The sequence below is a fragment of the Solea senegalensis genome, unplaced genomic scaffold, assembly GCF_019176455.1.
Source record: "Solea senegalensis isolate Sse05_10M unplaced genomic scaffold, IFAPA_SoseM_1 scf7180000014588, whole genome shotgun sequence".
In the NCBI taxonomy this organism is placed as follows: domain Eukaryota; kingdom Metazoa; phylum Chordata; class Actinopteri; order Pleuronectiformes; family Soleidae; genus Solea; species Solea senegalensis.
In genome coordinates this window covers 1-26,203 of record NW_025321081.1, presented here as the reverse complement: position 1 = coordinate 26,203, position 26,203 = coordinate 1, and the positions used below count along the sequence as shown (strand labels likewise).

The window sequence follows — 26,203 nt, the reverse complement described above, 5'->3', positions numbered from 1 at the left end:
CGAAAACGCGAGGCCGTTCACGCGTCTTTTTTGTCTTGTGAACTCACTCCAACAAACACTACATGACTGCTGGCCTGAGGTCGTATCCTGTGGATCAGAGGAAAGCCGATGTACTAGATGCAGCAGGTTTCTAAATGTCAGAGGGAGCCGGGGGCAGCGCCGCGTGGGTCCACCTTTGGGAGAAACCATCGTGACTCTCATGTGACAATGTCCACAAGCGTCGCCATCATTTAACTACTTTCATCACAGTTTGCCCACATTTTGTAGAATATGCTGCGGGGGGGGGTTTCTGCAATCTCCTCCAAGAATAGGCTGTATCACTTTATTCAAGTACTGCAAAGGACTTTTGCTCCAAAAGTGATTAAAAATAAAACATTCTGACATCTGCCTCCTCAATAAGATGGCAGCACACCATACCTCTGCTCTACACATTCCTCATGTCTCTAGGAAAACCTTGCTGAAGTAGTGCACGTATGATAACCCTACCACAGAAGGCAAACAGTACCATTTAAAAAAAAACATAAAATAAAATAAAAGCCTGAACCGCCAACAAGAGTTCACATATCCTAGCGTGTGAAAGGTTCAGAGTAAGGCCTCTGCAAATACAAGACCATTAAACTCAGCTCAAACAAGCAATTCATATAACAACTCAAACATAAAGCAACCAAAAGAGCACACGTCCATTCTACCAAATGAATTCCCAAGCTGAGCGGACTTAGGGTGATGGGTTCAAGTCCCTCAGTCCCACCAGCTGTCTGTCAGTCTCTGGGATCGGTGAAACTGCCAGTGTTGACACCTTTGTCACCCAATGAGGTAACCGTGTGTTTTTTTTTTTGTTTTGTTTTTTGTGAAAAGTCAAGTTGCCGTTTGCTGATCTGTCTCCTGCTAACACACAACGATGTGGGCTCTTCCTCCGACAACGTTCCAGGTCCGTGGCAGGATTCAGGTTGTGTTCCTTTGGTAGGCAAAATCACCCACCCGGTAGTCAGTTGTCCACCTTAACGGGGCCTGAATCACAGGGTCGGCTGGGGACGACGTCCTCCACCTCTCCTCGCGCGATCTTCTCCCACTGGTTCAGGTTCTCCCTGCAGACACAAAACGCCTCGGATCAGATCATTTTTTTAAATGCAAACATGTTTTTTAATATGAAAGAATAGTGAACTGAAGAATGAGAAATTAAAACAGCTACTTTTCAATGCTGCTAATTGAATGTTATTTGGTTAATTGATTATGAATTGATTACTAAGTACTAAGCGTTTACATGTTTTTTTTTTTCATGAATTCAAACCAGCTTTCTGATTTCTCAGCTTCTTAAATGTGAATTCTGTTGCTCCATATGACAAATATGTCATTAAAACTGAATCATTTTGGTTTGTGGAGAAAACAACGTCATCATTTCCAAGTTTGAGTGCCGATCAACATTTTCTGACATTTTACTGACTAAATAAGTGTATCGACACATTATTCATGTCTAAAAGTTGCTGTTGCCTCCTGTCTTGACATAAAACAAATCACTTCCTGTGTGCAGTGTGGTAAGGTCACCAAGCAACACAAGATACGAGACAGAGAGTGTCGTGAGAAGCTGATAGGATGAATCACCAACATTTAGTTGCACTTTAACAGACACTTGTTATTTGTTATATTTAAAGTTGTATCACACATATCACTTTGCTGCCACACAGGCGAGCCTTTAACTTTAACTAAAGCATAGACAAAGTATTCATTTTGAACCTTAAAAAGAAAAAATTAAATTAGTTTGCGATATGCAATTCTGTCAGATAAATGCAATAAAACAAAACAAATTATAGTTGTAAAGGCATATAGATTAAATACAGAGGTAATCATTGCCAAAGGTTGCACTTAACTTAAATGAATGAAACTTTACCAAACAGCTAAATGTAAGCCAGTCCCCTCCATGTGCTATAATCACGCCTGACATATGACTGCAAAAAGTGCTGCCCTTTACTGCCATTCCTTTCAATTAGTCAGCCTGATGCAGTTTACACGTCTGTGGCAAATCCCACAACAAGCAGCTGGGCTCCACGGGGTCTAGGCCCACTGCCCACCCAGAGCCCAGTGCTGACGTACTGCCGGGGCTTAAATATTACCATGCTCACTTTGTTTGCATTCCCCGCAGATCAAGGTCACAACATATTAAAAAAACAGTGGGTTACCCCAGCAAATGTGCAATGCAACATAATCCTACTCAACCAGACCAGAAATGAAACACTATACAGTTTTTTCATTATTATTCTGAATAACACTCAAGACACACCGTTTTTTTTTTTTTATTATTTAAATAAAATTCAAAGAAGTGTACATTTCTTAATTAATAGACATTAGAAAACGTACCTGCAGGCTTTTAGAAGAGGACCGGACGGAGGGAAGAGCTTTGATAACGTTGTGTAACATGGAATTGCAACAGCATTGTAGAATCCCACCTAAAAATGGAAAGAAAAAAAAACAACACAAAACAAAACAAAACAATAAACAAAAGTAAACATGATTTGAAGGTTCTGTTGTCTGTGACGTGTTAACTAGTCTTTGGAGCTTCGGGAAACTTAACTTTATCTGTTCTCTTCAGAAAACTCTTTAAGACAATTCATGCAGATCATACATTTAAAATTAATAACATCAGAAACACAAGTGTGTGTGATTAATATATATATATATTAATCACACACATCCATATTATAATATAGATTTTTGTAGGGATACAGTAGCTTTTCGTGTGTCACTAGTCAAAATTTTATAATTTAGTTATTTAAGTTATTATATTATTTTATTATTATTATTATTATTACAATAATACCTTTACTAGGCCATAATTGTTATCAACTAGCTGATCAGATGTCCTGGCAGACTCAGGATTGGAAAAAATGTAAATGGGAACACGGGATCAATATTATTTCTGATGAAGAATAACACATCATTATATAAAAACATAAACGTTTATAAGCAACCCAAGGCCATAACTGGTTTATTGAACTGTTTCTGCTTTACTATGTAAAGCACCTTGAGATAATGTATGCTGGGATTTGCTATAGCAATAAAAACTGATTTGTTTATTTCATTAATTTATTGCTGTATTCTTTTATGCAGATTAAAAATTGTGAAACTGAATGAGTAGTTAAGATGATCATGTATTAATGCTCTTATGATCACGTTTTACCAAAAGAAAGATAAGGACAGCCCAAACATCTCTCTCCTCTTAAAAAAAGGTTGTTTCAGTAATGGTAATTCATATTTTTAAGTTATTCTCCATGCATTAAAATATAGAGGCATTCATGGTTTCATGGTATCTAATCTAAAATGTGATGTCATCTCCCAATGAGCAGCTGAGCAGTAACTCCTTCTTCCTCCTTGAGAAACAAGCGTGGCGTTTCCACACCATCAGTACTGTCACAGACACACATGAGCAAGCGTGCTGGTCTCACTTGGCCTTGTGGAACCTCGTCCTTCTTGTCTCTGTCCATCATGGGGATCGGTTGTATCCCAATCTTCTTCATCTCATCTCCCTGTTGAGGAACACAACGTTTACATTTCTTACTTAACTACAGCAGATCACCTGACTATTTATTCATGTATTTAAAGAGAGTGACTGTTCTGTACAGTATCCCACTATACCTCAGCCCAGAACTCAGCATAGATGTCATTGGCTGTGAGTCGTGTGGCTTGCCATTGCTTGGTAACAGAGCACAGGTCACATGCTGTCATCATCAGACCAATCACACGGTCCCTGGAGAGAAGCAAAGCCTGGTTATGGCCATGTGCACAATCCAAATGTTGCTGTTTACGTGGCACCAGATCCACATGTCTCTGAGTGATGCTACGAAAGCTGTGGTGTGATCCCGTGGACGAGTGTGCGTCGCGAAACTCACCGGTGCGAGTGGTTGTTCAAGTCCAGCCCGTCCAAGGTCAGCATGTCTGACAGCTGCTGGTGGTTGTTGAAGTACAGGGCGAGGTCTGTGGCGATGATGGCCTTCCGGATGATCTCCAGCACCTGCTCATACTCAGTGGAATTCAGGTTGGAGAAAATATTGTGCCCTTCCAGCTATGAGAAACAAAGAGATCAATAAAAAAGCAAAAGCTCCACTTATGAGGCGTTCAGCTCAGCTAGGCTATAGCAGGTTGTAATCTCCGATAAACCTCGGGGTCATCTCAGGTTCACGGTGCCGCCGCAGTGAATTCTGGACATCACAGAGGAAGGCACTCAGATATTAACGATGCTCTCTTGTGTGTGTGTGTGTGTGTAAAATACAGAGAGAAATGTGGATTTAGAAATGTGAAGAATATATGTATCTTGTCATCAGACAAAAAATAGAAAAGACATGATTTCAAAGCAAATATTTTAGTTGAATAGATTAGTTGTTTTGTTTTTTAAAAGGCCACCTTCAGGTAAAGATTGGTATTTCTATTCTTTTAACTGTACTTGTAATTAATTAAGTATGCACACACACACACAAATATATATACATATATATACATCATATATATGTATATATACATATATATGTATATGTATATAATATGCAAGTAAACTCTTAAAATAAAATATAAAGGTTCAAAACAAATGTGGTTTATATAAAACCCAGGTAAAATGAGAGCACCGACTATAAAGCAAGGATAAAACACTATAAAAAGTGACATAAAAATAAACAATACAATGATGAGGTAAAAGCAGCATTAAGCGTAAGCCATCTTACAAAAGTGCAGGTTGAAAAGACATTTTGTCAAAAGCTGCAGTGGAGTCAGCTGATCTCACACTGAGGGGCGTGGCTGTTCCACAGACATGGAGCCGCAACTGAAAATGAACAGTCACCTATAGTGTCGTGTCTCAAGTTCAGTCTGGTCTGAACATATCATTTTTTAATTTAGTGGGCTTCAAATTATAATATGCAGCTCTCGTTCTTAATTGTGTTGTTTGCATGTTTCTGCCCACTGTGTGCAAGTCCTCGCACATCATTGTCAGACCTTATCCCTGCACTTATAGACAACAAATGAATAGAAATGTTGCGACACGGGTTGATGTAGATTCTGCAGGGAAGAGCTCTACCTGTAGGATGGAGACGGTCTGAGAGAAGTGGTGCTGCTCCATGGTGGAGGTGGAGTACAGAGCAGCCAGTGGATGGTCAAACTTCTGCAGGTACGTGTTGCTGTAGCCCCGATGGTCCAGATCATGGCAGAGACAGGCTATCAACAGACCCTTCTTCTGTAAACCAGAATGGAGGCACAATTAAAAATTATTAATTGAAATCACACAAATCAAAGGATTCAAAAGTTTTTTTTTTATCATTATGCAAAAACAACACTCTCTTTTCTCTGTGCCACGTATAATAAACTGTATTTACAGTACGTGTCATTCCATTTATTTTTGCTAAGCAAACCTCTAGCTCGGTGAAGATCCCAGTGGTTTTCTGTAGGATGGCATACATACAGTGGGCCACCGTCACTGCATGCTTCCAGTTGTGATAGGGCACACGTCGGTAGTTCTTCCGCACGGACATGGTGAATCGGCACAGCTTCTCCAGCTCAAAGCTGCATGCAGTTCGAGGAAAAAAAGAAGAGAATTAACAAATGCCTTAAATGAAAAGTTGACCCTGATAGCACACAGCCCTGTGACGCCCTACCTGGTCTTTCCACAGGAGTTATGGACCATGTAGATAAAAACAGCAGGCCAGATCTCCTCAAAGGGACTAATATCAAAGTGGAACCTGGAAGGAATGAAAAAGGGAGAGTCATATGCTGTGTTCGGTTTGGTTCAACTGAGACTTGGTAGGCGGGGTGTGGGCCGTGCCTTATGGCTGCTTTGTGGCTGTTGTAGACTTCCACTTCCATGGGATATTTATACCGTACCATTCTACTCTGGTACCCCAAGGGACGGGTGCCAAAGAATGGAACAGTTAGGGGCTGGGTATAGCTAGGTTAACGCTCCTATGCAGAACTTCTGTCACCCCTGGTGGACTTTTGAGAACCCTGATCTAAAACTAACCCTAACCCTAGAAATATGTTAACCCAAAACATAATCTATCTTTGTGGGACCCAGACAAAATGTCCTCACAAAGTTTTTTTTTGGACCTCACAAAGATATAAAAACAAGTACACACACATAAGTGACGTGTTGTATATCTTTCTTTTAACATAACTTTCAGGCAGGGTTTAGAGAGCCCTTGATTAGCTTAACACATGTACAGTTCACCTGAGAGAAGAACAGGAAACACAGATAACAGGACGTCTGAAGTCTGCATGTGACAAAGCTGACATCAGGACAGCCAGACCTGGACTCTTTCACAGACGCGTGGCTGTAGGCCAACTTCAGAAATGTCTCTTGTTTTGTTTCACATCACACAGAGTACATGACCAAAACATTCCACGCACTCACATTTCAATCTCTTTATAAATGGGAGTGGGGAGGTTGAGCTGGGTAAGGGTCTTCCATTCTTCTGATGTACAGATGCTGTGATACGACAGCTTTTCCATCGTCACCCTGTATATGCATTCAGAGTGGCGGATCCTGTGGTACATCTGTGGGAATCACAGAACATGAATTAGCCGTTTGAAAACCAAATAAAAATACAGCAAAAAAAGATCTCATTTTATAAGTGTCGCTGTTGGCATTTTCAAAAGGGTCAAACGGAGTTAAGCTATCCGCATCAGTCCTGTGCTGTATCACAATTTATTTGGGTGTCTCCACATCTGGTTTGTATCCCTGTTGCCTTCCCAGACATGCAGGAATAAGACAGTCAGGTACAGGCGCCAAAGTGTTACACCTTCCACCATAAATCACCATAAATCAAGAGCAGGTCTTAGACAGTTTGCTGGAGACGTACGGCATAAATTACAGCGAAACATAAATCCTGTCAGCGGACAGATGCAGACCTCTTGTCTTAAAATATTAACATGCCTCATCAATTTTGAAACCCACTTTGTGACGTCGCTCCTGCGTACGTTTGTCGCACGAGACGATGGTGAGTCAGGCCTCACAGAGAGGAGAGGCTTTCGACCGGCAGACCACACAAGGCAGGCTTCGAGGCTTTGCGAGATGATTAACGAGATTATGAGGCATCATCGTCACCGTCAAGTCAACCGTCCCCGAAATCTGAACAAGCTTTTTGTTCAATGCGCAGTCTAAGTGGACACGTGTTACTAAAAAGAATCGGGACCACTCTGAGAAAGCGAATGAATGAATGAATGTTGTGCGCCATAAACATTACATAATCCATCTGCTTAAAGGACCAGTATGTATGAATTAGAGCATTATAGCATATATATGATAAAGCATAAACAAAAACCAAATTTTTTTATTTTATTTGAAAGTGATTATACAACTACACAAACATAGTTATGGGTAGTATTATTCACTCCTAAATTACAGTTACACACTGGACCTTTAACATAAAAAGGGAGACGAGATTTGTGTTTGGTGTTGCAGAATTTCAGTTAAGTCGTTTTTATATTTTAAGACGACTTGCACGCACGTACTCACATTTGCACAGTGTAAGGCCAGAGCACAAAAGACAGCAAACATCTTAAAGTTGTTCTCATCTGTTTTAGTGAAGGCACTTCCGCTCAGCTTGTTCACCATCTGCACCACACCTATAACAGTCCCCCTGCTCACGATGGGCATGCACAGGATGTTCCGTGTGGTATAACCAGTTTTGAGGTCCACTTCTCTGTCAAGGTAGACATAAAATAAAATGATACGACATCAATTTGACGTTCACTGTTGAGAGTTAGTAGAAGTGGTACGCAAAGCCCGTAATTCTGCGGTTATTTAAAATTGCCCTGACAAACGAGTCGGGAGTTCACCGGTTAAATCGTGGATCTGCATAGGCATCTGGGATATTTAGGACTTCCCCTGTCCGAGCCACTTGACCAGCTATTCCCTTCTCTATAGAAAACCTGGAAGTAAAGCAGAGAGGAGAGTTTCATTTGTAGACTTTGGTTATGAATAAAAAAATTTAATTACGAGGAAGATACTAAGAATACTGGGAGGAGAAAAAGAGAAAAATGTGACTCTTCACACACCTAATTTCTTTGGTTTTCCTAAAGACAGGTTTGCCTTCATTCTCTTCCCCAATATCAAACAGGTCTGAGTACAGTTCTTTGTTGCTGTGATCTACCTGGAAGAGTGCACATCTGTCCGCATTCACCAGGTTTTTTGCATATATCTGCAAAACAACAGGAGGGACACGGGGGCTTATTGGCAACACTGGGGATTTAAAAAGATCAGGAAAAACATGGAAAATGATGTTTGTCACCCGCAGCTTAATTAAATCAGACACACTGCTGTTGATTTAATTGTTTCTTTTGGATGGAACAAGTCAATGCAGAGGATTTAAACACACACACACACACACACACACACACACACACGGTGTAACTCGAGGTCATTCTGGTGTATATGCTGGTGTTCGAGCCACATGACTTGATTGACCTCAGATGTTACCACAGTCACAGGGCGACAGAATACATACAGAAAGGTTGGTTTTTAATTTAATTTAGTTTTACATGCATCCATAGCTCATTTGTTTTAGATTTAAAAATGGTCGCTGACTGTGTCTGAGTCACAAATCTATTGTATTGACGATGGACATTTAATAAAGATGTTATCAGACATATAGTATTATATATTTGAATGCAAACAAGCAGGTATGAAGAGGTAACATTTGCATTGCCCCTCAGGTGGTGAGAGAGCAGCTGTGCACTGTATGTGTGTTTCACAGCGGGAGCTTTAACACACATGCGTATCCTAACACACACTCGCAGGATGTGCCGCATTGGGGACAATGTGAATGAACACATACTTGCAGGAATCACACTCACCATAATATGTTCAAGTAGAGAATCTATTGCCACAATGTTATCAAAGTATGTTCTGTGCGAAAAGAAGAAATGGTGCATTGAGATGTTGACAAAATGGGAAGCTCTGATGACGTTCACATTCAAGACATGACGTTTTCTATTTTGTGAGCAAATACTTCAATCAACTTGAGGAGAACAGACACCAAATACCAACTCACTTCGTTACACGTACAATTATGTAAATATACACTCAAGAAAATGTTTCATTTAATTGGGGGTAAAAATGCGCCATCGGCAGCTCTTACTTTGACACATCTAGTAGGAAGTCGTTGAGCTCAGTCTGTTTGGCGAGGCCTCTGCACACCTAGAGAAAGAACATATGTAGGTCACAGGGACATGTCAGACTTTTCCCCACAGAGCACATACAGCGTCCTACACTGTATTGTAAACACGCTGACTTGCTGTCTACACACTTGGCTGTGGGCCACCGTCATGAGTGTCAGTAACAACAGAGTGTTTTTGCAGCGAGGAGCTCACAGTGCTGCAGTGGGACACTGCTTATCTAAGGTGTCATGCTATTTGTTCGAATGAAAACAGCACTGGGGCATAATGACATCCTCGGGGAGCTGTTTGTTGAATCTGCGGCTTAGTTGATTGGACTGGGCCCAGTGACAACCCAGTTCTTGTACACAGTGGATTTCCCCCGTTGAAAACACCAGCGCAGAACCAGAACAAACAAAGTCATCTGAGAGCCAAACAAGTAGGACGGGGAGGCTTCACCTCCCTCCCAGACCAGGTCTTTAGTGACGTGTTTAAGAGCTGATCTTCGGCTACAAGGTGCAACTTTAAACTCGGTCCTTTAAAGGAAGTTTGCTCACCTGTACTTGATGAATGGCAATTGATGCCCACGCTAAGTTTGCTGTCGCAACCTGAGGGGAAAAAAAAAATGAAGCTTAGTTTTAAAGAACGGTAAATTCATTTTACACTTAACACACAAATTCTGGCTTATTATCTACAAGGCATTGTGGGTTTAAAATTAAAGCTGCAGCAAAATGAAAATAAATTGGGTCAGTTGTCTGATGTCATTAGATCATTATTACTGACCAAAACACAGAGAATTATCTTGCTAATATCTAAAATATTTTAGAAATATTTAAAAAACTTAAAACTAAAGAATGTTATTGTTATTTATTTGGCAAATAACAAAGTGAATTCACCTATTTATACCCAAATTTAATCCAGCTCACTGGGCTTCTTCTCTGAGAAGTCAGAAATGAATCAAGCATAACATTCAACCACTAAAGAAGTAAATAACTATAATGTGACATCTTAATCAAGAAATAATAATGTGCTTTACTATTTAATTTTTTTCAATAGTAAATTTGAAAATGAATGGATAAAAAAATGATAGATTTTAGCATTAAAAATCTTAATTGGGGTTACAGAGCTTCTACATACTGGTGTATTAACCATTACACAAACATAAACAAATGTGTTTGATAATTACCAGTGCTGCTAATTTAGGGCAGCTGCAGCAGTGGTCTAATAAATCTGTTAAGCACTGTATATCGTGGTGGAAATCCCTTCACCGCGACAGCTCTAGTGCTCCATTACCACAGGAACACTGAGAACACACTTCTCAAAGGTTAAAAGTATAGTCAGATTAATATGAGACTACAGTAGGCTGTCAGAAACACAAAAAAACTTACTACTTACTGCTTCTAAAGACTAAATCTACAGTGAGGCCTGCATGACATTCAGCCAAATGTGCTGATATATAAGACGTAAAATGGTTTCTGTCTGGGAGATTTTTAAAGGTGAATTCTGACAGCACTTACGCACTTTGACTTTACTGTCTTGAGCAACATGTATACAAAGTCATTTTCCAGCTCGTTGCGGTTTCATTTTACAGAATGTATTTCATTAGCACCTAGTAAAAAAAGTCTTTGGACCCTAAAACATCCTCATTAGTTTCCAACTGAACCCCACAGAGTTAAGAGAGATCTTAAACGGATCCAGATTAAGGTGAATACCAGGCTAACTGTAGTTCTGTGAGCCTTGCTCCAGCCTCCCACTCTTGGTGTGTTTTGTCTGGGTCAGACTGACCTCCTGCTGGCTGAGGTTGAAGGGCTCCTTGCCCCAGTGCCGATGTAGCTCCAGGATGGCAATGAGGTCTCCGATGGCAGTAAGGATGGGGAGGCACAGGACAGAGTGAACATGGATCCCTGAGTCCTGCCCTGTGCCGTCGGGGAAGCGCTCGTCCTGCAACATGGAGACAAGACATTTCTGTTACAGCCTGTGCAGCTGTCAGTAATTCATTTTAAGAATTAAAAAGATATAATAAGTAACATTTCTGCACTAGGAATGATCTAAAACCGACGAGACTAATGTGAGTAATGTACTTACATCAGCCAGCACCCAACACTCAGTATTCAAAATCAGTATTTCTATACTAATTCATTATCTATACATAGATTTCTATAGATGAGTCCTCCATACGCTTTATAAAACTGAAATTCAAAGATGATTTTTAGTGTATCAGCACTTGAATGAGCTGAGAACACTGCAACCGTTAAATGTTAAGTTATGTTAAGACCTTTTTTTGCTTAGCATTGTCTTATTCCATTGTACTATTTCTTATATAACTTTAAGCTACCCATTTATTTAATTTAATTGCCTATTCATTTAATTGTTCTTTCTACTGCATGCAAAAAAAAAAAAAAACAGCCTTACCCCCATGATGTCTTCTACCAGCAGTGTTCTGCGAGTCTTGGCAACATGAGCGGCAATGGTTGTCCCAAATGCGATGGGGCCAGAGGGGATGAGGCTTGGGGTGCCATCCTTGGCCCCCGTTGGAGTGAACAAACATAAACTCTATTGAGAAGCACAGGCAGAAACAGATGGGAATGAGCACCAAATGTCAAATTCACACATGACTGCATTTGCTGCGTATCAAACAAATAATCCTCAGAAACGACGGTTCTCTGTGCTTACATTGTTGCATTCTCCCAAGAAGTAAAGTGCAAATCCATCAGCTTTTGTTGCTGCAGAAATAAAAGCAAACAAAAGAAAAGGCACACAGGTCAGGGGTGTGCAGTGCACGTTCTTTAAACACAGTTAGACAGTCCAGTAAAAAAAAATTAGATGCCACTGTTTGTCCATGAAATAACAGCAAATGGCAAGAATGTCTGGGAGGGAAAGGATGACGAGGAGACAATAGTCCAGTTCCAATCTTTTATCTCTGTCCCACATAATGACAAGGACACTTTGACCGAAGGCTTTGACTGTCATCCAGTTCATCATATTCCCTCCTCTCCTCTCCCGTCCCATTTCATTTCTCTCATGTCGGGTATATAGGTCACGTTATCATACAATGTGACAACAGAGGCACTGTTGCACCAACAGTGAAAACAAAGACACTATGAACTTATCCTTTTATCACAAGTGGCACGGTGCAGCTCAGCTCACTATGGTATGGTTCGGAACAGTAAATCCTGATTTGGTTTGCATTTCCACTTCAGCTTGTGTCGGACAGATTGTGATTTCTACCTAAATAATGTGACATGATGCCAAAAAGTGAACTTTTGACAACTGAAGCGTAAAGAGTTCACTAACATTCAGAACTGTGTTGGACTGTACCACTTGGTGGAAACAGGGTTATCAATAAATAAAGAACAAAATGTCATTGTCAGGGATTCACGGTGAAATCCTCAATTTCAGTTGTTATTCCTCGCACTCCCGTTGTCCACAAACAAGCTTTCATATCTAACTTTGAAACATATTGGCATTACGTTTCACTGTCAGTGTCACCTCTGGGTTGCAGCAGCGCTGCGATGCAATCTGAAAACGGAGAAGATCAGTAATCTGGACGGTTCCCTCGTTTACCTGCTTTGACGATATTGCACAACTCATAGAGCAGGAGTTTGTTATCTCCTCCCGTGCCCAGACGCTGCTCCATGTAGCTGTTGAGCTCGTACACCACACCCTGCATATTCGTGTCCTGGTACTGCTGGACAAAAGACAGAGAGAAGTTGCAACTGCGGAGTCTCGCATAAACACTGAGCTTGAATTTCAAAATTCAGCCAGTGCCACGGCGGCCTCTGTTCTGTATCACATGCAGTGTAATGTTTCCCGCCGCAGACGTCGACTCATTCAAAAGGCACGATTTGAACAGTTGTTTCCGTGCCATTCATCACAACATTACCCTCCAGCCCGCCCCTTACGCTCCCTTTGACGGCTGCATTCTAGCCCAGAATCCCCCACACAGCTCTGATTTGAGCCACGACAACCTCTGGAGCTCGGCCTCTGCTCAAAAGTGTGGTTGCGTAATCGTCTAGAGTGCAACGATTTGAATATCTTATTGTCATTAAAATACATTTAGAAATATATAATCTATTAAAATGTGTAATAGATTTAAAAGCATTACCGCACCATCCCATCAAAACATAAAAGGACCAATGTGGAGGATTTGGTGGTATCTAGGGGTGAGGTTGTATATTGCAATCCAATTAATCGGGGCCCAACATGGTCGGAGTCCACCTTCTAGGGTCATGGTGGGAAAGTTTTTAGAGCAAACTTCTGCGTTTCCTTGCAATGCTTTTGCCTTCCCTTCCAATCATTTAGCATTCCCTCAAAATAGATATGCATTACCTTGCAATAATTTAGCTTTTTGAATTCCCCTCCTCAACTCTCCCCGTGCCTCAGGCGTGCATGACACCACACAAGATCTGACCAGAGCTCCATGCCCGGCTCCACACTCAGACTCTGGCCCGGAGCTCCAAATACACTCAGCCCAGGCGTATGTATTGTGAGGGAACACCAAGGAGCGCAAAAGTTTGCTCTAAACATTTTACAACCCTGACCCTGGGGGTCATAAGTCCTGTTATGTAAGAGGCAGACCTGCTGTCTTGTGCAGGGCCCGGGAACCATCCATCTCTGCGCCTGCACAGAGGGTGAGGACAGAATGGCAGGGAGGGTGCAGCACTAGAAAGCCTCCCCTGTGGGACGCCTTTTATTCTTCCACATCCTGTTGTCGTACACAGACGTATGGATGACGCACTGAAGGGTGAAGTGGCCCTTCGTTTTTTGTTTTTTTTCTCTCTCTCTCAGGCATTATGTGTGGGGATGCCACTTCTCTGCAGCCCCGGGGCCCCACAGAGGGTGCTGACACCGGGCCTAAGAGGTGCAGAGCCGAGGGGATCCATGCTTTCCTATAGTTGTCCTATAGCAAACTGTCTCATATAGGGCGGCAGCAGAATGTGGCGTAAAACATTTGTGGTGTTTCGCATTAACAATCTATTTCATTACCTTTTCTGTACAACTCACATCATGACAAAACAAACCCTACAACTGCTCGACATAGTTTATAAGATCAGAGAAAACCCATTGAATTGGGACAGGGTTTCTGTAAATTAGTACTTGGACACACTTGAACATGTGAAACTGCAAAAGTGAAGCTTAATTTAACAAAATATTTGCACATGAAATTTGGCAAGAAAAACCTACCCTGCTGACTTCTTTCGCCGATGTGTCGTCTGTGAAGAGAAAAAAGTCCCAACGTTAGGCTTTATTTTCGTTTGCATGGTTGATACGAAAATGGTAACCAAAGCGGAAAGTCTGAAAAGCACAATGTTTGATTGACTTTCAAGTGTAAAGACACAGTCAGTACGTCTATATGACATTAATGTAAGTCCAAGTAAAACAAGACTTTTTGTTGGACTAAAACGACTAGGAGTCAAATTACAAATGCATGTATTTGTTCAGTTAGACCTGATTTGGACTCTGGGCTAAACTGTGCATGGTAATGAAGTGAATGTTAAGATGGGGCAAGTTCAGCTTTAACCTTTTGTTTCACTCTGCTTTGGTCACAGATGATACATCCTGCCATCTGTCTTTGATTAGTGAACAGGGTTTGTGTTAATAACCCCGGTGCAGCGACTGGAGAGAAAACTAGTTCTCTTCTCACAGCCCCAGAGCACAATGTTTGACTCATGTCACCAAGTCTGCGCAACTCTGCACCTGTGAAGTCAGTCACTGCAGACGTGCGATGAGCAACGCAGACCTCAGTTTGCCGGGTGGATTACGATGACACTGCACTCCAAACAGCAGGTAAGCAAAAGCAGATGTTGTGTTAACAGCATCAGTCAGGTAACGGGGGCAACGAGTCAACGTCGAAAATATGCTGAATGTGACGCAGCAATACACATTAGGCATAGACCGTGGACAGCGATGTGATCCACATTTACGTCAATTACGCTCCTTTAAAAACAGAATTAAGAGAGGAATTAATTTGACTTGACAAGTGCAAAATGTTGTGGCCTCGAGAACAAATTCTTGGTGTGATTTCAGGCTGCTGGAGAGACAGTAGACATATGACTATTGTCTTTGGATGTGGACACTGAAGAATGTGATAATAATGAAAGCTCCTGCCAATCACAACAGTCTCTGGACTTACAGTCCTGGAGCGAGTGCTACTTGGGATGAAAATAAACCCAAGTCACACAGCGCAAGCGGTTCCTCTTCTTTGCACATGGGTCAATAGCACACGAGAACAGTAACTCCTCAGATCGCTTTCATAATGTTTTCATGTGATTAAATCACGCAAAAGTGGTGGAGATTTTTAGAAACAGCCCGAGAAGTGCTGACTCGAGCTGGTCCCCCACAGCAACAAACCACTTTGTACGTACGTAGAAGAAGAAGAAGAAGAAGAAGGCATTACAGCCAGCTACACTGTTTGTTGTTTTAAACATTCCTCCAGAATGCTATGAGTTTCCTAACTTAGCCGTGAGAGCTATTTTAGTATTAACCCCCGGCCGGGAATGACGTCAATCAGAGGACAGAGAGCTGCACTTGAAAAACACTTCAAACCCCGTTTGATAAAACAGGAATATTTTATAATGATTTTATAATGATTTGTTAAGGCCAAAAATGTCTCAATTTGGAAAGACTAAATTTCGTCGTTACCTGTTGGGAAATGGACGGCACATTTTATAGAGCGGTTTAAAGTCTCCATTTTAAACACAAACGTGGTTCTTCTGTACCAAAGTTTGCTAAAATTCAATTCAGTACAACTTCTATCCATGGACTAGACAAAAAACACAAAATGAATTTAAAAATGTAAACGTTTTATTGCCTTACAGTCTGATGTAATGTGCTACACGAGGATATTATGTAAATGGTGTAATGAAGAGAATTATATGTGAGCTCTGAGCAAGATGCCCAAGGCCTGTACAAATAAACCAATTTACTATAGGCTGAAGAAAAATGAAATAATACCAGGGAATGAATTACGCGTTCCATATTTGGATTATTACTTAGTCCAGATTAATTATTTTACATCGTATGAGCTGTGCCTCAAACGCATAGGCAAGTTTTTTCCCAAATTGAATAACACCAGACTAAGTTAGAACTCGATTTACCACCAAATCACAGCACTTGCTTGTGTATGTAAGACGTTGAAAGAATAATTCTAAATCAGAATCAGACCTTCTAGTTGTTGTACTACAGCTGGTCGAGATGTCACAGACGTCACCTACCATCAGACACAAAACCAGCTGTCAATCACACTTAATTTCTCCGACCTCTATTCAAACTTGCTAATATAGACGCAGAGTTGCCCCCTGGTGGCTATTTAATATATCTTTGCGTTTGTGCAGGCCTACACCAGCAAACTGGAAAACTACATCCATCTTTTATGTACAGTCTATCATCGCATATATAAACTTTGGTGAAAAACAGTCCACTGTGTAACGCATCAGCTGAATTACATTACATTTTCCAAGAATAATATATCGCACAAACATTAATATTATTGACATTTCGACCACAACTCTCGGTACGACACAATAGCCTACCTATTCCCAGAGGTATGTCTACCAATACTCAATGTTCCTCCTGGAGGAAATAGTCACCAGGCAGTGTTTGTATCAGTGCAGGTCCAATTACTGCCTGGTAACCCATCTCTACATGCATCGTGACAGCGCCAGCCCCAGTGGAACCACCGAGCGAGCACTAAACACTGTGGCCACACACTGAAAATGTCCAAGTGGCCAAAATGGAAGAAGAAACTGTAGCATTTTGCAGACTGTTCCCTGTAAAAGTACATCTACAAATCCAGATAAGTCCTGTGTCAGTGATATGAAGGCAAGTGGCCTTTAGATCCGCTACACTGTGAAGTTTCCTGGTTTGACCTGTTTCTTTAAAGAAAGCACATGCAGGTCCAGCATGGCTCTCATGTTCCCAGCACTTGCTGAAGAAAGCAGGTAATGTCACGTGTGGGACTTGTTGCCTTTTGCAGGATCAGCATCTTTATCATAAAACACTTTTCCTGCCCTGTTTCGCAACAACAACACCTTTGTTTCATCAGGTAAGTGTCAGGGGATTAACCCTACTGATACACCTCCCGCTGGGGCTGAGAGGGAAGGAATGTGTACAGGTGTGTGTGTGTGTGTGTGTGTGTTTTATCAGTGTACAGTGTGGTCAGCTACCAGCACAGGGACACAAACCAGTAGCCTGTCCTAATGCCATCCCATATTTGCAGGGACCAGCCGTGCTTTTAGTAAACACAGGAGAAGAGCGCCAACACGTTCTTAGAAAATGGACTGCCAGTTTACTAAATGCTAAACACAACTGTCGAGCAAGTCGGAGGCTGAACAGACCTCTTCTCGTATCTCTATTTAAACATTTCCTGAACCCGCACAACCTCGGGAAAGAAAAGCTTTTCAGGTGTGGCTCTGAGAGGAACGTTCTGAGCGTTTGAGTTCACTTATTATCTTCATAGAACCACACAGTTTATGGCAAATGACTATTTAATATTTGTATGTATTACATTAGGACTTGGCCACGGGTTCTCTGGTTTCCTCCCACAGTATACAAAAGTGTTGTTCGTCCCTATGATGGAGTGACGACCTGTCCAGGGTGTCCCCCGCCTTTCGCCCTATATCAGCTGGGATTGGCACCAACGACCCCTGTGACCCTCGTGTGGAGGACAAGGCGGCAGAAGATGGACGCACATAAGGATTTTACAACTCTTGGCATGCATTTGTCATCCTAAAATCATTTAAATGTGCATATTACACTAGTGTGCCTGTTAAGACGTAAGAGAAGGAAGTCATAACGGTAAAAACAATCACAGACTATTTATGGAAAAATATGAAGAAAAAGCTAAATTAAATGGTTTTGTCATATTATGACAAAACTATACTGTAAAACTATAACAACTCTAAATGAATAATGTTTTTTACTGAAAAGGTTGCATGTAAAAGTAAACTTCACCTCTCGACAGATACAGATTAGATGACAAACTTCCACCGCTCTGGTGGGGTTTTTTATGACAAGTGCTTCCAGTTTATCTGAAATGATCATTTGTTTCCTCTGTAGCAGTTATGTTATGAATATTATTTTTGTGCATATGGTTGCAGTATGATGTAGCCAGATGAAAGAATTTAAAATCTATTTTATTCTATCGGTTAGAGTGATAAAAGAATTGCCATGAATATTGCACAGAAAATGTGCCGTTAACTTAAAATATAGATCTGTCAGAGAGCGCACACTTCCGCCGTGGCTGCTGTTACGTAAATCAAGTCAAAATGACGGAGATAATAAAAATAATAAATGTAATTTGAACAAATCTGAGAAAAAAAAGTCGGTCCTCTGGCTTCTGAGGCTTTATTGATCCGTCTCCTATTGATACACCGTCCGCTCGCAGTGGCTCAGCGGTCAATATGTTTATTCGAGCCGCTGCATCCACGGAGGATGTGCAGCTGTTGAAAGCAAGCCAATCTCAGTGGACACAGGGCGATAGGCACACACCCTTCTAAAGAAACTTGGACACTCACAGTTTTTTGATGGGATTAAAATAGATTTGCTAACTCAGAGTCTTCAACAATTTTGTAGAAGACATTTTCTAGCCCGGTGTGGTTCAGCAAAATGAATAAAGTCTGTATAACTACAAAAAAATCTGCAAAAAATAACAAGGAACAGCCATCCAACATGATTCAACAACACGGCTATTAGTTATTTTGAGTCGAGCACATTTAATCTCTGTGAGAGTGTTATGCATCACAGCTCCGAAGCCCAGGGCATCTCTGCACATTTCTTCTTAAGCACACAAACTTTCTTTCTCAGGCATGCAGTCTGTTCAGCTGCATCTCAAACGTCACTGACAAATCAAATTCAAATGCCTTTTCCAGCTTCCACTAAGCACTGCATTTCGGAGCCTCCTCCTCCTCCTCCTCCTCCTCCTCCTCCTCCTCCTCCATTTTTGAATCAGTCAGTCAGTCCAACTTCTCCCAGATAATCAACTTAGTGAATGACGTTCTTGGATTACAGTACAAATTTTGCTCATATTGTTGCTGACGTTTTTAGGGTTTATTGGCAGAAATTAAATATACTATCCATATGTGTGTGAGTGTGTGGGTGTGGGTGTGTGTGTGTGTATTGGTGTATAATTGCTTTAAAACAAAGAGAGTGTGTTTTTTGTAGCCTTAGAAGAAGCCTTTTGTATGAACTTTAGGCCTCACTTTACAGAGGCCGTCATCTTGCATTCACGCTTCTACAGCAGCTCAAAGGGACTTGCATTTAAAAGTGAAAACAACTTAAACTTGAAACCAAATAAAGAAAAAGGAGGACTCTTTTTTTGGTAAAGGGAGGTGGACCTTTGGCCTTTGACGTATTTTCTCAGCCGCAACTTCCAAATATCTCCTCGCTTGTAGCATCTCAAATGTTAAACTAATCTTTAACTGTGGAAAAGGTTTCACTATGACCTAACATTTTATTAATTAAAGCTCCAGTGTGTAACGTCTGTTGCCAAAACACTGCTGGCGTTGCTACACCCACACCATCCGTGACAGAGCTGACATTCCTTGCACTGTCTTGGCTAAAGAGACACGGTTGTTGTATTCACTGTGTGTGTGTGTGTGTCTCTGTGTGCATAAAGAACACATAAGTAACAAATAGTGGGAATATATTAATGGCAGCGTGTGGTGTGAAGTAAATATTGCCAGTGAGACATTGGTGAAGAGCGTTATGACGGTCAATAGACATCCATGGGGATTCTGGGAAATTGTGTTCTGCTCAGGTTTATAATTCACCGCTATGACAAAATCAGCTCCATGAAAACTATAATTCAACAGCAAATGTGCAAACTGTGGTGGCTTTTTTTCCAATTACAGGCTTGTTGTTCAATACAACCAAAAAAAAAAAAACAACATTTAGTACTTACACACAAGAGTGTGTGTATGTGTGTATGTGTGCCTCCAAAACAGATTTATGTAGTCCAGTGTTGTTCATCACATGATAAATGAGAATGGGACAGGCTGCAGGGGTGGCTTCCAGGAAGTGGTGGTTATCTCAGTGATGATCACATGAGGACAGGCCGTGCTGCTGCTGCTGCTGATGCTGCTGCTACTGCACTCATAAAAATTGAAAGAAAAAAAACCCCATAATAGCTTCTTTAAGACAGCAGGAGAAATGTGGCAAATAAATCCACAAGTTAAATCCCAGCCATCCCAACACAGGGAGCGTTTAGTCTGTGTGATGAACCAGAAATTAGACAGTGCTTGTCATGTGAGCGGATACAGATGCAGAGAGGCTGGAGGGAGAGAGGGAGAGAGGGAGAGAGGGAGAGAGAGAGCGGTGCCCAAGTGTCTGCTTATAGTGCTCTGACTCTGACAGAGGAAGTGGACTTACAGGGATGTTACTGACGCAGCCTAAAGATCAAACCCCCCAGATAGATGTGAGACATGATGAGCGAGCTGTCGTGCTGGTTACTGAAGTTAACACCTCTCGCAGCTAAAGAGCCAAACTACATAGAGCAAGTAGCTGTATATTATTTGATCGAAATCACAATATAGTCTACTGCAATTTGGATTTTCAAATCACAGGAGGCAAAATATCTGCCTCCTGTGAATATATGGCTGAAGAGAACGTCTTTGTTTCTCACAGATCTGCACTAATATCACACATAAATCCTTTTTCGAATGAAAATAAGAATAACAGAGTGAACATTAGCATTCCCTCTGATATCGCGAGTCAAATAATCACTGTATATCGTTCAATACCTTAAGGTGGTTAACTCTACTTTACTTAATTATTATGGTCAAAATCGCAGGGTGAATTCAAAGTAGCGATGGCTCCATACCACTTTTTGTGTACAATACTAGCACCATTATCACAACCTACCAACAATCTAGTCTAGAGTATTAGAACGGGATTGAAGAGGGAAAAAAAGACATCTTTTGAGAATAAAGTCAAAAAATTACAAGAAGAGAGTTATGTATTATTCTTATTATTGTTAAATAGCAACAGAACACAGATCGAGCAGCCACTTCCAAAAGGCATGATTTCCTCCAAGTCTGTGTGATTCTTTCTTCGAAACAGACTCAGTTTCTTGCACAATCTTTTCAAAGTCCTGATACTGACGATAACGTGGTGCTGCTGCTGTGCCAAAAGATGAAGTATTTCCGTATTTGCGAAGCCCAAACCAAAATATAACTTCAAAAAATGCTCTGCGTTCCTCATCTGGACACAGGTTATAACAGCGGATCATCCGAGATGTTGCTTGAATAATAATTATGACAGAATTCTAACAAGAAATTCTACAGTTTGTTACTCAGTATAGATAGAGTATCAACCTGATATAGTTATTTTCACATCTTAAGCCTCTTTCATACAAAATTAAGTAGATATTCCCAGGATTATTTAAGCCTGGTGAACCCACTAAAAAAAGGCAAATAACAACATCCCCATTGCCAGTTGTTTCCTTTATATTAGATTACAAAAAAACATGCTGGAAATAAAACAAGTCAAGTAAGATGAACTAAAAAAGTAAGGTTACTAAAGTTACTAAAACCATCCATGGCTAATGACTAAACTAAGAGACAAAAAAAGAATGCACGTCTTTGTGTTGGAAATGACGAGCGGAAATTGCGTCGCTGAAATCGGCACGCGTCTTGCGCTCCAACTCATAAAAACCAGCGTGCACTGCAGATTTACTTTACCCAGGACTAAATCCTGCACATTTCCACTGGTAAAAAAACACCAAAACATTAAAACCCTAGATTAAACAGGTTTTTTTGACCAGTGGGTGTGGGGTATTTTATATCACTTGTGTGCAGATATATTACCATGTAGCCAAAAGATTAATTCTCCAACAGTGCAAGAAATGATCTGTTCCCATGAGAAGAAATAAACAACCCATCAAGCGTCAGGTTCAAATGCTGCTGCCACATTTTATTTATATTAAAAGAGACAAAAAGTCCCCATAATGTAAACTATAATGTTTGAACTAATGACATGCTGTACTGTATGGTTTGCATGAATTTCAGTTTAGAGTAAGTCTTCAGGAAGTCAATGTCATGTCTGACTTTCAACAATGTGAATGGCAAAATCCATTTGCATTACTGATGATACTGACTTGACACAGAGCAGGAAGTGGTGGTGCTCAGTGAGATGCGGTCAGACTCTCTCTGTTACCACAAGGGAAGAAATGATCCAACTATCAAGTGTTTGTTTTGTTTCACAAACGACTGTTAACAGGAACGTTTTTCTGCAGCAGTGGTCAACCTCTTTAATCTGTTCAGATGGGAGACGGATGTGACTTCACCTGATATCGCTGCACCCCCCTCACATCCGTGTTGAGGTTTTTATGACGGAGGACGTGGCGCCGTTATGACGCAAATAGCAATAGCGTTTACGTGATTGACGGATGGCTCTGCACAGTGTCACCTCATCCAGCGCATCAGTTCGACCGGGAACATTAGACGTATGAGAGTATCAGTGACGTTATGATTGTTTGCTGTTGACCACTTTCAAAAAAAGCATGTCATTTCGTTTCAGGCAGTCGGTGGTTCACGGGCAGGCTTCTCTGGACGACATGAGAATCGACTGACATCTGAAACTCGCTGGTAATGATGTAATCCACCATAACAGGCCTCGTGACTGTTCTCATTCCAAGAGCATCGTATACTGCTGCTCTGTCATGTTGTCTTACAGATGCACAGGGTACTCTTCTGCGTCCGAACGAGACGCACTGCGCAGCGCGTTTAGACGCTCTCCATCCACACTACAACAAATACTACTCGGTTATTTCTGATTGTTTATTATTGGTCGTGAAAACGCTGATGATATTAATAAAATAAAGGTCTGTCTGAGTGTCAGCCAACCTGGATATTTATCCTAAGCCTAACCTCATAGTCTGACTTTTATTTTACTGCTCCTGTGAGCATGTGAATGCACGGCCAGTGGAGTCAATTGAAAAACCTCTCTTTAAGACATGGAAGTGTACCTTGTCAGGCGTGACAGAGCGACAGACTCACATAATCACCACTCACCACTGCTTTGAGTCTCATAAATGGACTACCTTTATTTATTAATACACACAGGGTTTTAGTTTTAGTCTTCGCTTTCTTTCTTTTCTTATTTATTATGATACCATGTTATCTTGCACTGTCATGCGAAGCTGGTGAGAAACATACTGTAGTTCCACTTCAATGTGAGTATTTTTTACAAATACCATGGGAAATGACAAATAAAGGATCTTGAAACTGCCACAGTGTGTTCTTTATCGGATGGATAGAGAACCTTAACTTTAACCTAATACTAACCTCAGCCTAACTTTAAAAAACATCTTCACCTTAAAATGTAGTAATTTACCTTATGGGGGACTCGATTTTTGCACCCATGAAGAAAAGTATTCCCCATAATGTGACATTGTAAACTGATGTAGGTCCCCACAACATAGGGAATACCAGGTAAACTCACAACACATGCACACATATAATTTAGCTTTTGTAAGTCACATGACCATGACTATGAATGTGATCACTAAAACTTGATCAAACACAAGCACAGTAACACTAAAACTGAAGTAGACACATTGTTTTGTTTTCGGCGTTCTGCTTTTGCACATGCTCTGACCTCCATTACGCGAGCGAAATGAGTTATTCCTACTTGGCAACAGCAAGAATGTGAACCTAAACACACACACACACACACACACAGACTGTATACAGGAAACTGTTTCACATGCGGGAGCAGACCTGAGAAACCGACGTCTCAGGGCAGCAATAAACACTACTGTCTGTAAACCTCATGTAGAAAGCAGCTCCAAAATGTGACAAATCCAACCCCGCACTTCAACACGCCCTCACCCTGAGCCAGCACAAACTCTCACCACCATCCCCACCCCTCCCCTGGGCCCCCCTTCAGCCGGCTGCATGTCTCTGGAGGTCGCCTCTGACGTCAGCAGCTCGACTGGGCAGAGTGCCAGCTCTGTGGGCCCTTGATGGATACGGCCGGTCTGAGAAACAGTCCGCTGTGTGTGTGTGTGTGTGTGTGCGCGGAGTGCACGGCACAGACTCAGTTCAGCCCCACTCAGACACATCGAATGACCCATAAACACCCCGACAAGCACGCTCCCTCTCCCTTTTTTCATCTGTCTGTCACACACATTGGCGATTTAGGGAAACACGTGCGGGAGAGGGATCTGTCCTGTAATAAACGGAGCCCACAGAGGCACACTCTGCCGCGGCTCCTTTGGATCTTTGGGAGACAAGGTTTGGGTTTTTTCGCCTGACGCGGCTGGAGATATTCATGGCAGCCTGTATTTGCGGTCGACTGTTCAGGAACTCGTATGGGATTATGTGAGGTACAAAGTACAAACAGTTAACCGAAGCAAAATATTAGAGACATTACAGCTGTGCGTCACTATACGCTGAAATCCGCTGATTCAATCATTCACGGGGATCCAGAGACCTGTAGCATATATGTGTGTGTGTGTGTGAGTGTGTGGGAGCAGGTATACCTGCAGGCCTGCTGCTGGTCTTCCTCTTCAGCCATCTGTCCAACGTCTCCGCACTCACACTCTCCAACACAAAGTCGTCCAGCATCTGCGGGTGCAGTGAGAGGTAGGCCTTCACTTTCTCATCGGTCAAGCCTGAAGAGCAAAAAGAAACAGTCAAAATAAAAATAAAAATATAGGAAGATTAGAAAAATGGGCGAACAGAGGATTTTAAGATGTAAGAGGATGGAAATAACACCTCACTCTGGCCCTCATTGTTTCTGAAAGCCACCTAAACAAACCCACGGGTTAGTAACAACCGAAGGTCATCTCTCTTTCACTTTCCTGTGAAGTGAGCATGGCAGCCGCTACACATTTTCCGGCTGAACCTCTCCAATAGCCAGGCTAACTCACTTATGTTTACTGTAAGGCTTCATCTCCAGGGATAGGGGCCCCCAACAGAGGCAGCAGGATAAAGGAGGACTCAATTGTGCTTAATAGGCAATTAGGTTCTTGAGAGCTTGCTAAGTGCTGCTGTTTACTGTCTTTGTTGTCAGGGAAAAAAGCAATTTGCCAGACCATCATTGAGGGAAAGTTGTTTTTAATATACCCGCTGGCGTCTGAGAGGCCGTCATGATGCACTAGGAAACCGTGTTTAGGTCACTCATGCTGAGGTAGTGTGTGTGTGTGTGTGTGTGTCTGAAACAAACATAATGTAGCTGCGGGGCATAATATCATCACTGAACCATGAACTCAATCCTATATAATTGCAAAATGTTCATTTCGTGATATCGTACACAGCAACTGCATTTGTTCGCGGACAATAATGGAAAAGGAGGCTTTTGTGCGCAGACAGTCGTTTTACGGCGCTCTCACGAAAACGTCTGGTTATCAGCAGCATCTGTGTAGACTCCCTTCAAGTATGAATCACAAGAGGACACGCAACTGGAAGGCATGTGTTCTGCCGTCCGACACACACACACACACACACACACACATTAAAGTATTACTAAGTGGTGCGTGCGTCTGAAATCCTGTATGATGTTTCAGCAGCGAATGGCTACAAATACTTATGGACAACAAAACAAGTGTGGCACAGATTTCACTGTTGAGCCAGACGACAAAATAAAACCAGATGTAAAAGATATGTAGAAGCTTCCACTTCAGCTGCAGGTAACCTGTTGTATGCCAGTAAAAGGTGTATGAAAATCAAGTTGTAGGTACCTTTATCTGTTCATCTGTGCTCCTGTAAACATTTGATTTATTCCCCAAGAACAAATCATTTGATCTCCACTTACGGTAGATCATCTGCTCGGTGTGTGTGAGTGTGTTTGGGGGGGGGGATGGGGGGAGGGGCAAACAGAAGTTTAGAGGATGGAGGACGCTGTGGCCTGATGCTGTCCAGACTCAAAACACAGCCCGTCAGGATGCCTTCCTCGCGACCTCACACGACTCCTGACCACCTCTGATGCACAACGACAGAATGCTGCTTAATAAATGAGAGAAAGAATAAACTCATGGGGTGGGTGGAGGGAGCTACAGGGGACAGAAAGACATACGAATAGACACAAAATGGAAGCCCGGTGGAGGACCCGTACGAATGTGTCCAATCAGACACAC

General features: G+C 41.7%; 1 protein-coding gene across 1 annotated transcript; it reads right to left on the bottom strand.

Annotated features, from left to right (window-relative positions):
* Nucleotides 1-795: 795 nt before the first annotated feature.
* On the bottom strand, nt 796-24,753 carry pde10a (phosphodiesterase 10A). The gene is made up of 21 exons (XM_044016536.1): nt 24,608-24,753; nt 14,311-14,339; nt 12,691-12,814; nt 11,800-11,849; nt 11,539-11,679; nt 10,912-11,067; nt 9,684-9,734; nt 9,111-9,169; nt 8,827-8,878; nt 8,029-8,171; nt 7,810-7,902; nt 7,487-7,673; nt 6,383-6,525; nt 5,631-5,714; nt 5,388-5,538; nt 5,057-5,212; nt 3,882-4,051; nt 3,628-3,739; nt 3,438-3,518; nt 2,353-2,441; nt 796-1,085 (listed from the first exon to the last, which is right to left on the bottom strand). Exons 1-21 carry the CDS (start codon nt 24,690-24,692, stop codon nt 986-988), a joined length of 2,256 nt encoding a protein of 751 aa, XP_043872471.1. The 5' UTR covers nt 24,693-24,753; the 3' UTR covers nt 796-985.
* Between the last annotated feature and the right edge of the window lie 1,450 nt (nt 24,754-26,203).

Coding starts and splice junctions, on each gene's coding strand:
- pde10a (XM_044016536.1), bottom strand. CDS start 24,692: ATGCTGGACGACTTTGTGTTGGAGAGTGTGAGTGCGGAGACGTTGGAC. Junction 12,815..14,310: donor CGGCGAAAGAAGTCAGCAGG/GTAGGTTTTTCT, acceptor TCTTTTGTCCAG/CAGTACCAGGACACGAATAT. Junction 9,170..9,683: donor TTGCCATTCATCAAGTACAG/GTGAGCAAACTT, acceptor TTCTTTCTCTAG/GTGTGCAGAGGCCTCGCCAA.